Source organism: Phocoena sinus, chromosome 11, assembly GCF_008692025.1.
Source record: "Phocoena sinus isolate mPhoSin1 chromosome 11, mPhoSin1.pri, whole genome shotgun sequence".
Lineage (NCBI taxonomy): Eukaryota > Metazoa > Chordata > Mammalia > Artiodactyla > Phocoenidae > Phocoena > Phocoena sinus.
The window spans coordinates 61,302,607-61,316,293 of NC_045773.1; the positions used below are offsets into that span (position 1 = coordinate 61,302,607).

General features: G+C 37.2%; 1 protein-coding gene across 3 annotated transcripts in view; it reads left to right on the forward strand.

Moving 5' to 3' along the window:
* The first annotated feature begins 495 nt into the window (after positions 1-495).
* Positions 496-13,687, forward strand: part of HMGCLL1 (3-hydroxymethyl-3-methylglutaryl-CoA lyase like 1) — a 136,313-nt gene continuing 123,121 nt past the window's right edge. For all 3 annotated transcript variants that reach the window (XM_032649433.1, XM_032649434.1, XM_032649435.1), the window contains exon 1: positions 496-603. In XM_032649433.1, the coding sequence (XP_032505324.1) occupies positions 496-603 (108 nt within the window). The remainder of the gene's footprint in view (positions 604-13,687) is intronic.

A 13,687-nucleotide genomic window follows, 5' to 3' on the forward strand; every position in this document is an offset into this window, starting at 1 on the left:
TGTGTGTGTATGTCAAGTTTATTGTCATGAAGATAAACTCAAGTGAGTTCAAGGCCAGACGCATGTACAGTGGACGCCAAAGGCTGGGAATGAGCAAACTGCCAGACAAGAAAACGCAGACCCTCTTCCTTTGATGGAGACCTAACCCTTTCTTCCCTGTGGATTCTGAACCAGGTGAGAAGCCGGTGAGTGGGGCGTGTGCAGATGCGATCAGCCCTACTTGCTGGGTGCAGAGCGGCAGGCGCGCCATGCTGGGAATATCTCCTCCGCGCTTCGGCTGCGGGTGGCCCGCGTGCGCGCAGGTGTCTCCCGCGCGCCCTGCTCTGGGCGCTCTCGGCTTGGCGCCGCTGCAGTACACAGAGCGGGGCCGGGCTCAGCGCGCGCGGGAGGCGGAAGGCGCGCTCGGGGGCCGGCGCGGGACCGCAGCGCGCGCCCGGCCCGCATCTCTCTCCTCCCCGCTCTCTCCCATCGCCTACAGCCGCCCCGGACCTGGCCATGGGGAACGTGCCATCCGCGGTGAAGCACTGCCTCAGCTACCAACAACTTCTCCGGGAGCATCTCTGGATCGGGGATTCAGTGGCAGGGGCGTTCGAGCCCGCGCAGGTACCACCTCGCGGCCCAGGGGGTCCCCACCCTCTTTCGTCATCCCCCAGGCCTCCTCTCCCCTTCTCGTGTAGTCTCTCACCCTGGGCCCTTCCTGCGACAGTGCTGTAATGTCAAACCTCACCCTTTAAAAGGTTTCCCATCATCTCTCTGGGGTGAATTGCAGACCCACCCCTGCGGCTCAGACCCATTAAAATCCCTATCTTGGCCACGTGCAGGTCGCCTAAAGGAAACTGTTCCTTCTCTGTGTTTCCCTTGGAAGGGATAAGTCGTAATATACAACACTCCTCCGAGGATCGCGCCCTTCTTTTCAGTTTTCTCCTGATTATTGTGTGACAAAGACGACGAATTTGTCAGAATATGAGGCGGAAAAAGGAACAAAGCCAACACAGAAGGTTGGGAAAACACGGTGGGATGAAATCATCCGTCATATCATTAATTATCCCTAATGTATTTATGCTTCAACACACTTGAACAAGCTGGGGAAAAAAGGTAAATAACAGCGATTTCTGTCCAAAATGTATTCCCATGTTGATTCCTGAAAGCCCATTTTAAGACAATTATTAGGCAAGTGAGTATAGTATCCACATACTTGCGATTTAATGCACTCTCAACCGGAAATGGCAAGTAAATGAAGAAAATCTATATAAAGAAATAGACTTTTCCCTTAAAAGAGCTTAAAATTTAAAGTTGCACAAAGGAATAACAGTGATAATTGTTAAGTGAATGTGAAAACGTGGGAAAAGGGAGGGAGACTCAGGGTTTAGCTATTATTTTTTTGAATTTTGGTGGATACAAAAATGTTTATTACTGATTCATCTATGTACAAAATAATAATTTGTATTAAGCATAATATTTTAGTGGGTAAGCATAATTTAAATTTGTGTTTTAAAATCAACTATTCTAATATTAGGCATCCATTTTTCTATAGTTTTATAGTTAATGTATTTTCAGTTCAATGTATCAATATGTGACATTGTAATTTTAGTTCTACAGATTGGAGTTCAGCGTTTGTGGATTCTCTAAAAGATACTTTGCTCCTCATTACTTAAAAGATGGCCCTGGTCATCTGACTCAAAGACTGTTGCTGACAATCAAGAAAGGGAAAATAATTCTTTATCTTCCTGTATGTTCTCTTGTCTTCTATTTAATTTTCCTGCTTTCTCATTTGATCTTTGTATTGTAAAGATAATATAACCTTCATATTCACTCTGTTACAGAATCAGGAATCCTTACCTTCCAGTCCCGAAGTCTGAGACTTTATATGACTTCTGTTGCTGGGTTAATATTATTTTTCTCTCCCGCGACCCCCATATTCTAATTTTGTGGGCTTTGGGGAACATGACAGAGGCTAGACTGCTAGGTGAGGATGTCTACTTTGCCTTGCAGGGATGTGGAAACAGGGTAATTGAAAATGACTAGGATGAAAAAAAGAAAGAAAATGACTAGGATGACTGATCTAGGAATGCGGGGAATAGGGTTTTTGGACACTCATCAGCGTAATAAAGACTTTTTGTTCCTTTTTGGAGAAATAGCAATACCTTCTCCAAATATTGCTGTTTTAACCCTGGACTGCTTTAGTGAGAAACTCCTATTTATTCCTCAGACACAGCTTAAATATCACTTCTTTTGACCAACCCTTTTCTCCTTCCAGAGTTGCTAGCCTTTTTCTGTGCTCTCATGGCATTTTATGCATAGTTCTGTTTTAGTTCCAGTGTTGTGAAATGGTAATGTTTTAGGTCATGTCCTATTGAATACACAGCAGCAATGACACCGCACTCTGAAATTTACCTTCTTCTTTGGCTTGTGTTTAACAACATTGTTGCTGCTTTAAGCCCTACCTCTCTGGTTCCTCAGGCTAGAACTAGACTGGCTCAGGGGTAAATCTTCAAATTCCTCATGACTTTTTATGCACACTCACAGTTCCTCTTACTATTAGTATACCCATATCTTCCAGATTCATATTACCATCTCTCTCTTAAGCTCCAGTCCTGATGTTCACCTGCTCACCTGACATCATCACTTGGGTATCTCAAAAGTAATTCAAACCCAACATTTGCAAAATTGGAATCACGTTCTTCTTCCCCTTCCAACCCCAGACATTCTCTAGAATTTCCTATCACAGGGTATGCCATTGCAATTCATTCAGCCCTGGAAGCACAAACCAAGAGCTCCTTTCCTTCTTTCCCCCATAACCAAAGTATCACTAAGTCCTGCAATTTTACCTTGAATTTCTCACAGATCCATCTGTTTTTCCAACTCTACTGCTGCTATCAATTTTAAAGTGGCATTCTCTCTCCAATGAACTACTAGACTCTTGCGATCCTTCAACCTATTGTTTCTACAGCTAGTTGGGAGAAGTTCTCTGTTTTGCACAGAATCATGCTATTCTCCCGTTTCACAACCTTCCGTGAATTCTCATTGCTTTTAGGAATGAATAGCAAGCAAAATCTTTAATGTGTTCTTGGAAGCCTCAGGTGATCTCTTCATTGCATCTCTCTGCAGCATCCTCTTAAGCTATGTTCTCTTATCCTTGCCACTGTGTCCTTCTTTTGAGTTTTCCAATCATCTTTCCTCTGGAAACATGATCTTTACCTGTTTTCCTCTCTGCTAGGAAGATTCTTTTCAAATAACTAACCTTGAGCTCTCAACTCAAATGTTGCTTCCTCATGAAATCTTTCCCAGACTCCCAAGGCAAGCATTTCTTGTTATCTTACTTTGCACTGTTCATTACAAATAATGTGAATTTTACATTTATTGTTGTGATCATTTTATGTTTAATTCCCTACCGGACTCTAAGTATCATAAAAGTAAGGAAAAATTCCACCACAAAATCCTCAGCAATGAACAAAATGTCTGATTAGTTTTTAATGGCCAATGAATACTTGTTGAATGAACAAATGAATGGATGTTTTTCCTTCTAGGGCATAAGCATCTCAGATTTATGGGGAACGTGAAATCCTTCATTGCACTTTTTAGGGTCCAAAATGATGATTAGCACATTGTAATAAAATGCTAACTATTTGTTATGTGAATGCCAAAGTGATGAGAATTAAGACAGGTGTCAATAAAGTTTGGTCTTAGTGCTGTTAGATGGGTATTATTACTGTTTGTGTTTTACCTTTTTTTATTGAACTATAGTTGATTTATAATGGTGTGTTAGTTTCCAGTGTACAGCAAAGCAATTCAGTTACACATACACATATGTATATGTATCTATTCTTTTTCAGATTCTTTTCCAATTTAGGTTATTTAAAGATATTGAATATAGTTCCCTGTGCTATACAATAAAACCTTGTTGTTTATCTATTTTATATATAGTAGATTGTATTTGCTAATCTCAAGCTCCTAATTTATCTCTCACCCTGATTTCCCCTTTGGTAACTGTAAGATTATTTTCTATGCCTATGAGTCTATTTCTGTTTTGTAAATAAGTTCATTTGTATCATTTTTTTTTAGATTCCACATATAAGTGATAGCATGTGATATTTGTCTTTTTCTGACTTACTTCACTTAGTATGATAATCTCCAGTTCCATGCATGTTGCTGCAAATGGCATTATTTCATTCTTTTTAATGGTGGAGTAATATTCCATTGTATATATATACCACATCTTCTTTATCCATTCATATGTAGATGGACGTTTGGGTTGTGTGTTATCTTTTTATAGAATCTAGTCATACTTTGATGGGGCAAGAGTTGAAAATGGATTCTGGAAGCTGTTAAAAGATTCACAGAGCTTAACTATTTCTCCACTGTTAAATCTGGCAGAGGGAATCATGGGCAGGACCCCTAAGTTTTGAAATAATTTGGCTGCAGTTGGGACAGACAGAGTGCTCTATTTTGAAAGAATACTGTGCTAGTCAATAGAAAGATTCAAAACCTAGCCCTTTTTCTGCTACCAATATATTATTAAGATAAAATTAAATATTGTGTGTGTGTAAGTACAAATATACACATTTGAAGTTTAGCAATTTATTACCAAACATAAAATGGGTCAATGTGAATTAAAGGCTTGCACGACCACAGCTCCACTAATTAAATTCTTTAGTTCTCTTCCTCTCTTTTTTTTTTTTTTTTTTGTAACTAATGGCATTGGTTTTTCAGATTTCCTTAATAGACCAGGAGGTTAAAATTGATCCTTCTATGGTTCAAGCTATCTCTTAGGGCCTGTCTTATTTTCTATATTTGTCTCTGTTAAAATGGATATGATGAAGCTGGCTTAACTCGTGGTTTAAAGTTTGGATTAAAATTTAGGTTCCCTGTAAAGTAGTCCTTCTTTGATTTCCAAGTGCTGCTTAAGCAGTAGCTAAATATCTTCATGTATTAATACCCCATTACAGCAATAAAATTCCTAAGGACCTAAATTCTATCATAAACAACACTTAAAATATATTAGTTTTTTAAAGACAAAATTGTAGACTTTGTGAGATTAAATTTATAGTTATTTTACATTATATCCTGATCCTTTAAGTTACATTTGCTGTCAGCAAATATTATGATTCCAAGTATTTAGTGTTAAACTGTCACTTGAATTTAATTGGAATGTACAATATTTTTGCTTAAATTTAATTAAAAAATTAAAGTAACTATATGCTTTTCAGTTTACAACTCTGAAGCTGTTAGTACATTTACAAAATACCTTAGAGTGAGTGGGGAGGAATTTTCAGAAAGGAACCAAAATACCATTGCACTGTTTGTTTTCTGTTTGTCTCAGGTGTTCTTTTGTCCTTTACTGCCCTGTTTCTCTTTTTTATGACTTCTTTTGAAATTATGTAAATTTTAAAATTCATTTTTCCCTTGGGTTGGCTTGTTAGTTATGTACTGTTTTTATGGTACTGGTAGTTGCTACCTATAAGATGTCAACGTACAACCTTGACTTATTAAAATATTATATAAATTAGTTCTATCACAACTTATTAAAAATATGATAATTTAACTCCCTTTACTGCCTTCGCTTTCTATATTATTGTTGTATATATTAATTTTCTATATGGTATATTTGTAATATGTATTTATAGTCAATATACATTTATACCTATGCACATATCTCCTCTTTCCTTTGCTCTTTATTGCTTTCTTCATCTCCATTCTTTCATCTGAAATTATTTCCCTTCAACTAGAAATATTTGCTTTAATACTTTCTTTAGTAAAAATCTGGTGGTGATAATTTCTTTCAGTTTTTCTTTGCTTGAATTACATTTATGTATATACGTGTGCAATGTGCATAAATATAATGAATATTGAGTATAAATATATGTTCCATATAAAGAATTAGAATACGTGACATGACAGCAGTACGAAATGCAGATTTCTCAACAGATAAAATGGAAACCAGAGACAAACCAGAGGGAAATCAGCTGTTAGTTTTACTTTTAGTTCTTTGATGATAATATATCTTTCATTCTCTTCTTGTTATCTTTGGTTTCCAACAGTATGACTATGATGAGTCTACAGGTAGTTTCTTTATATCTGATAATGATTCATAGCACTTCTTGGATCTTGATGCTTGTTGGCTTCCATATGTTTTGGAAATTTTTCAATCAATTCTCTTCAACTATTGCTTCTGTCTCTTTTTTAACCACCCCCCAGCTTGGACCTATAGCTTGAAGAATCTTAGAATGTTCCTTGTGACCCATTTATTTCATATACTCATTTTTTGTATTTTTTATCTTTTGTTTCTCACCATGTTCAGTCTGAATATTTTTTCTCACCTATTCCATTTCACTAATACCCTCTTTAGCTTTGTCTAATTTGCTGCTGATTTAATGTGAGTTCTTAATTTTAGTTATATTTTTGAATTAATGGACTTCTATATGGTTTTTAAAACCAATTTTTAGCTTTCTGCCACAATTCTCCATCTTATCAAGAATTCTTGAATACTTATCAGTTATTTTAAGTTCCATGTCTGGTAACTCCAATATTCAGATCTCCAGTGGGTCTCTTTCATGTATCTTTCCTCTTGCAATGCCTACTAATTTTTCAGTTTAGGTTAGACACCTGTTATGAAAATGTTATAGACATAATTTGAGGCTCTGAGTCATCCAGAAATGATTACCTTCCCCCCACTCCCTTTTGCCCACCCTCTACACCCTGTCTCTGGCAACCACCAGTCTGTTCTCTGTATCTAATTTTGTTTTTTTTAAGATTCCACATATAAGTACTTGTCTCTTTCTGTTTGGCTTATTTTGCTTAGCATAATACCCTCAGGGTCCATCAGGTAGCAAATGGCATGATTTCCTTCTTTTTATGACTGAATAATATGCCTTTGTGTAGATATACACACCATATTTTCTTTATCCATTCATCTGTCAATGGGTACTTGGGTTGTTTTCACGTCTTAGCTATTGCAAAGAGTGCTGCAATGAACATGGGGGTGCAGATATCTGTTCAAGACAATGATTTCCTTTCCTTGGGATAAATAGCTAGAAGCAGAATTGCTGAATCATATGATAGTTTTATTTTTAATTTTTTGAGGACCCTTCATGCTGTTTTCCATAGTGGCTGCACCAATTTACATTCCCATTGCACAAGGGTTCCCTTTTCTCCACATCCTCACCAACACTTATTTCTTGTCATTTTGGTAATAGCCATTCCGATGGGTGTGAGGTGCAGGAAGGATTGATTATCTTTTGCTTCTAACAGGCAATAAGTGCAAGGGTAGCTTACCTTAAGCCAATCAGATGTTTAGCTGATTCAAGGTTGGACCTACTTCATTTGTGAGGGCTTGTCTTTTCTATTCACGCTTACTTTTATTTTGTTGCTCTCCAGGGGTTCTAACTAAAAGCCTAGAGTGTTTACCAGAATGTCTTCTCCTTGTTGAACCTGAACTCAAAAATATTTCCTCTCCAACTTCTAAGACCCCTGGAAGCTCTGATGCTCTTCTCAGCTTCTCACCTGATTGCATAGAATTGGCGAATGCCTCAAGAGGAAAGTTCATGCTGAATTTTGGTATCACCTCTGTGTTTTTCTTCTGCGAGTATCTTGGCCACTGAAGTACACCCTCCCTGGGAGACTCCAAAGGCTATCAAAGAAGTGTTTTTCACTAATATTTTCACCAGATTTTCTGGTTCTCTGTGAGAAGTTTGTTCTGAACAAGCTAGTTAAAAAATTACTAATATAACAGGGGAAATATTAAAAAAACACCTATTTTGCAATATAATTGGAATTGAAAAAATATATTCATTTACCATATTACAAAGCTTTTGAAGTGGTTACATTCCAGGTAATATGCAAACTGTTGACAGTAACAATTTGTGTATTTATTTTTCAAGCTTTATTGAGATATAATTGACATATAACATTGTGTAAGTTTAAGGTATACAAATTTGATACATTCATATATTGCAAAATGATTGTCACCATAGCATTGGCTAGCATCTGCATCACATCACATAATTACCATTTCTTTTTTGTGCTGAGACCATTTAAGATTTACTCTCTTAGCAGCTTTCAAGGATATAATATATTATTAACTGTAGTGTTAATCACTATGCTGTGCCTTAGATTCCTAGAACTTATTCATCTTATAGCTTGAACTTTGTATAGGGTAACAATTTAAAGTCCAAAAATTGAATTAAAAGATTGGCTGCTTCATGAAAAATAATATTTTACAGAAAAACTGACATAATGATTTTCACTCTAAGTAAAAATTGTGAAAGATATTTTTTTAAGATAAAAATTAATATGCTGCCTAAATTAAGTATCTTGCTTTGGGGAAACAGTATGCTATTTACTCCCTCCTTATGTGTGACATAGGTCAATAAAATTTGTTAAATGAATGAATGAATCAATGAGTGATTAAATTTACAGTATTTTATCTCTATTGATATGAGATTATTTCGGATCTTTCCATTTAATGGCTCTGAAGTGTGTAAAAATATTTTCTTCTTATTATTAACCTTTTCTTTACAATGCTATCTTTTGCTTTGTCTTGATTCATTCCTGGTTCATATTCAATATGCATTGGGCACTGCCTAACTGCTTTACATGCCATCACTCAGTCCCCATAACAATCCATTTTATAGGTTTAGTAGCTGGGATACAGAAACATTAAATAATTTGTTCATGGTCAGTAGTTGATGACCTAGGAATTGAATTCAGTCAGCTGAGGTTCCAGAGCTCCCAGTTTTCACCACTATACCAGTGCTTCCTGACCTTTCTGGTGATAGGAGTCAATGGAGGTGTTTATTAAATGTGCTAGAAATTCAGATTCAGTAGCTCTGTGTTGGAGCCCAGCTCTCACTGTTTTTGCTTCACCTACCTTTTGGGAAATGCTGGACTGAGTGATGCTGCTGCCCCTTCATCTCTGTATCTTCTGTCAAAGCGTCAGCTATAGGCTCATGTTTCCTCTAATCTGTCTTCTGAGAGCTCCTGGCTCCAGCCCATGAAAGGCTCCTATGAGTTTTGACTTCCCTTCTCTCCTCTTTGAAGGTGAGACTAGAGTTCTGCCTGGAATAGAATTGCATTGGATGCATAAGGAAAAACAACTTGGTTTCCAATAAATTTCCTGTTCCCTCCCATCTCCAATACTTTCTGTCCTTGGATTTCTGTTAGCTCCTCTCTTCCTTGCTTTCTCTCCTTCCAGCTGGCTTTCACATCCTTTCCTCCCCCTGCCCTGTGTTCTTGTTTTTTTCATTAGCTCTGAGCTCCTCCAAGTCTTCTGGCTTCCTTTCTGCTTATTCACTCTGGGCTGTAACTTTCCCTGACCCTTTCTTCTTTCTTCATTTTCCTCTTCCAAGTTTAGCTTTTATTTTTGTTTCTTTTTATTTTCCCTCATCAACCAAGGGGCTAGACTGTGCAGACCCATAACTTGATGGGTCACTTTTATGGAGCAGATGGTATTTAAAAGAGATCGTACAAACTCGTATATGTGGGGAATATCATTTTAGCAGAAATTCTGATTTGAAAGTGTTGTCCAGCCTGCTTGAAGACCTCACAGTAAAAGCAACACAAGAAAACAAGTTTCCTGGTCTTACGATTGTTAGTTTAAGTAGGAGATGCAAATTTGCTGCTACACAGGTGAGCCATATTTAACCTCTGGAAATATTTTGTTTGATCAAGACTACACTTAAAAGATAAGTACATATGAATGCCTTAAACAGGATTTGTACTCTTTACTCATATACTTAACTACCTCGGGCACCCAGGTTATCTTCCTGTGCATGTGGATATTTGACTCTCTGGTCCTTACCGGACAATTACATGGGGATGCTTTAATGAGACCATCCAGGACATTTCTAAACATTGGCATATTTTCCAACAGTGTAGAGTGTAATCGTAATCATTCAGCAGGCAGGAAGTTGTCTTTAAATTACCAGGAGTTTGCCATTTTTCCCTTTGGGACCATCTTCCTTTTCATAGTGATCAGAATTCATTCCTAAATGAAGGCTCAGGTGTTTGGGGATTTCTTCTCCTGGATCTAACCATATGTATGAGCCAATGTTTATGTTCTTTTCTCATAGAAACTAAATATTGATCACCAGATATTATTTCTAAACACATTCATTCTGAAATTAGACTGATTTTTACTTGAATTTTACTGGAGGATAATTTTAAAAGTTATTCAGGTTCCTAGAGGCATATTTTGGACTTTTTTTTTCATGTAATTTATGTAAAAGCCAAGATTAGCAAGAATGGAAAAGCTCTCTGAAAAATATAAAACTTAAGTGAAAGCTGTTGTTTCTAGGTAGTGATGAAGGGGCTGGAGCTGTGAGTTGCAATCATGCTCTAGAAAGGAGGAGCTGGCACTTCTCCACCTGCTCCAGGGAGGGGAAGAGCTATACCCTGGCCCTGACGCTTGCCGGGTGGTGAGGATGCTGTGGGGCAGGAGGGCCAAGTGTCACATGGGAGGTAGAACCACTGGAGATTCTGTCCCAAGGGTGCAGCCCAGGCCACATTTTCATTCTTCATTGCTGTGTTCCTCTGAAAGCTCATTTCTTGTCTTTGCTTTTTATTTGGACCACTTCCCCTCACCCCCACCCCCCACAATCCTTTCTTGCAATTCAGTTAAACACAAGCCTGTACATTTATTCTAATTCAGGGCCGGGGGAGTTAATGATGATGATTGTAGTCTATGTGGTAAATATATATGTGTGTGAATATAACATATCAATCTGTATCTGTATCTGTGTTTATCAATCTGTAGCTGCATCAACTACATATCTGTCATCCATATATCATCTATCTCTATCATCCATCCATCTATCAATCAATCTATATATCTATCATCAATCTATCATAAAAAAATAATTTAAAGGTCCCTAATGTTAAAAATTGCCTTAACTATATCTATCTATCACCTATCTGTCATCTATCTATCTATCTTTCTTTCTTTCACCCATCTGTTATCTACCTATTTATCTATCTATCATCTTTCATGAATCATCCATCCATCCATCCATCAATAAATCAATCTATCTATCATCTATCTGTCATCCATCAAGCAATCAATCAATCTATGTATCTATCTAAGTATGTATCTATTTTTCATATATCTAATCTTTTACAAAAAATAATAATTTAAAGATCCCTAATTTTAAAAATTTCCTTATTATTACTTTCATACTTGATTTGAAGATGGATACTCGCCTTTTACTTGTGGTGAAACTTTTTCTTATAAGTATTTCTTTGTGTTCTTCACTGCTGCCCCTGCCAACCCCAGTTCTTGAATACTGCTCGGTGGACCCATGTTTGTTTTCTGCATTGAAGCCCAGTTCCTTCCCAAAGATGGTTGAGTAGGTGGAAACATCTCTTTAGTAAATATGTAATATTTGCAGTCCTAGACTGAGGCCTTCTCAAGGAGCGAAACTGTGTTTTATTTACCTTTTCTGTTATCCAGAAGACTTAAGTACTTAGATCGCGGTAAATGTTTGCAGAATAAATTAGTTTGGATATAGTAAAAATTCATTCATAGAGTAAACTTCAGCTGGTTTAAGCCACATTCATTGACTTTCTAAATGGCAAAAATATGTATTTAATTATATCAAAGCTATTATTTTTGTAAACAAGAATTAGTAGCTTTCACTCTTATTTATTATTTTTTGTATTGGAATAGAGTGTCTGTTTTTCAAATTCATGTGTTCATTTTGGAAACTTGAAAGTCTATTATTTTCTTTCATGGCTATCGGCTATCATTGTAAAGGTAAAAAAAAAGTAGAATCTAGCTTTTTTGTTTTTTTAACATCTTTATTGGGGTATAATTGCTTTACAATGGTGTGCTAGGTTCTGCTTTATAACAAAGTGAATCAGTTATACATATACATATGTTCCCATATCTCTTCCCTCTTGCGTCTCCCTCCCTCCCACCCTCCCTATCCCACCCCTCCAGGCGGTCTCAAAGCACCAAGCTGATCTCCCTGTGCTATGCAGCTGCTTCCCACTAGCTATCTACCTTACGTTTGGTCGTGTATATATGTCCATGTCTCTCTCTCGCTTTGTCACAGCTCACCCTTCCCACTCCCCATATCCTCAAGTCCATTCTCTAGTAGGTCTGTGTCTTTACTCCAGTCTTACCCCTAGGTACTTCATGACATTTTTCTTTCATAAATTCCATACATATGTGTTAGCATATGATATTTGTCTTTCTCTTTCTGACTTACTTCACTCTGTATGACAGACTCTAGGTCTATCCACCTCATTACAAATAGCTCAATTTCGTTTCTTTTTATGGCTGAATAATATTCCATTGTATATATGTGCCACATATTCTTTATCCATTCATCCAATGATGGACACTTAGGTTGTTTCCATCTCCGGGCTATTGTAAATAGAGCTGCAATGAACATTTTGGTACATGACTCTTTTGGAATTATGGTTTTCTCAGGGTATATGCCCAGTAGTGGGATTGCTGGGTCATATGGTAGTTCTATTTGTAGTTTTTTTAAGGAAACTCCATACTGTTCTCCATAGTGGCTGTACCAATTCACATTCCCACCAGCAGTGCAAGAGTGTTCCCTTTTCTCCACACCGTCTCCAGCATTTATTGTTTCTAGATATTTTGATGATGGCCATTCTGACCGGTGTGAGATGATATCTCATTGTAGTTTTGATTTGCATTTCTCTAATGATTAATGATGTTGAGCATTCTTTCATGTGTTTGTTGGCAGTCTGTATATCTTCTTTGGAGAAATGTCTATTTAGGTCTTCTGCCCATTTTTGGATTGGGTTGTTTGTTTTTTTGTTATTGAGCTGCATGAGATGCTTGTAAATTTGGGGGATTAATCTTTGTCAGTTGCTTCATTTGCAAATATTTTCTCCCATTCTGAGGGTTGTCCCTTCTTCTTGTTTATGGTTCCCTTTGCTGTGCAAAAGCTTTGAAGTTTCATTCAGTCCCATTTGTTTATTTTTGTTTTTATTTCCATTTCTCTAGGAGGTGGGTCAAAAAGGATCTTGCTGTGATTTATGTCATAGAGTATTCTGCCTGTGTTTTCCTCTAAGAGTTTGACAGTTTCTGGCCTTACATTTACGTCTTCAATCCATTTTGAGCTTATTTTTGTGTATGGTGTTAGCAAGTGATCTAATGTCATACTTTCACATGTACCTGTCCAGTTTTCCCAGCACCACTTACTAAAGAGACTGTCCTTCCTCCACTGTACATTCCTGCATCCTTTATCAAAGATAAGGTGACCATATGTGTGTGGGTTTATCTCTGGACTTTCTATCCTGTTCCATTTATCTATCTTTCTGTTTTTGTGCCAGTACCATACTGTCTTGATTACTGCAGCTTTGTAGTATAGTCTGAAGTCAGGGAGCCTGATTCCTCCAGCTCCGTTTTTCGTTCTAAAGATTGCTTTGGCTATTCGGGGTCTTCTGTGTTTCCGTAAAAATTTTGGAATTTTTTGTTCCAGTTCTGTGAAAAATGCCAGTGGTAGTTTGATAGGTATTACATTGAATCTGTAGATTGCTTTGGGTAGTAGAGTCATTTTCACAATGTTGATTCTTCCAATCCAAGAACATGGTATATCTTTCCATCTATTTGTATCATCTTTAATTTCTTTCATCAGTGCCTTATAATTTTCTGCATACAGGTCTTTTGTCTCCTTAGGTAGGTTTATTCCTAGATATTTTATTCTTTTTGTTGCAA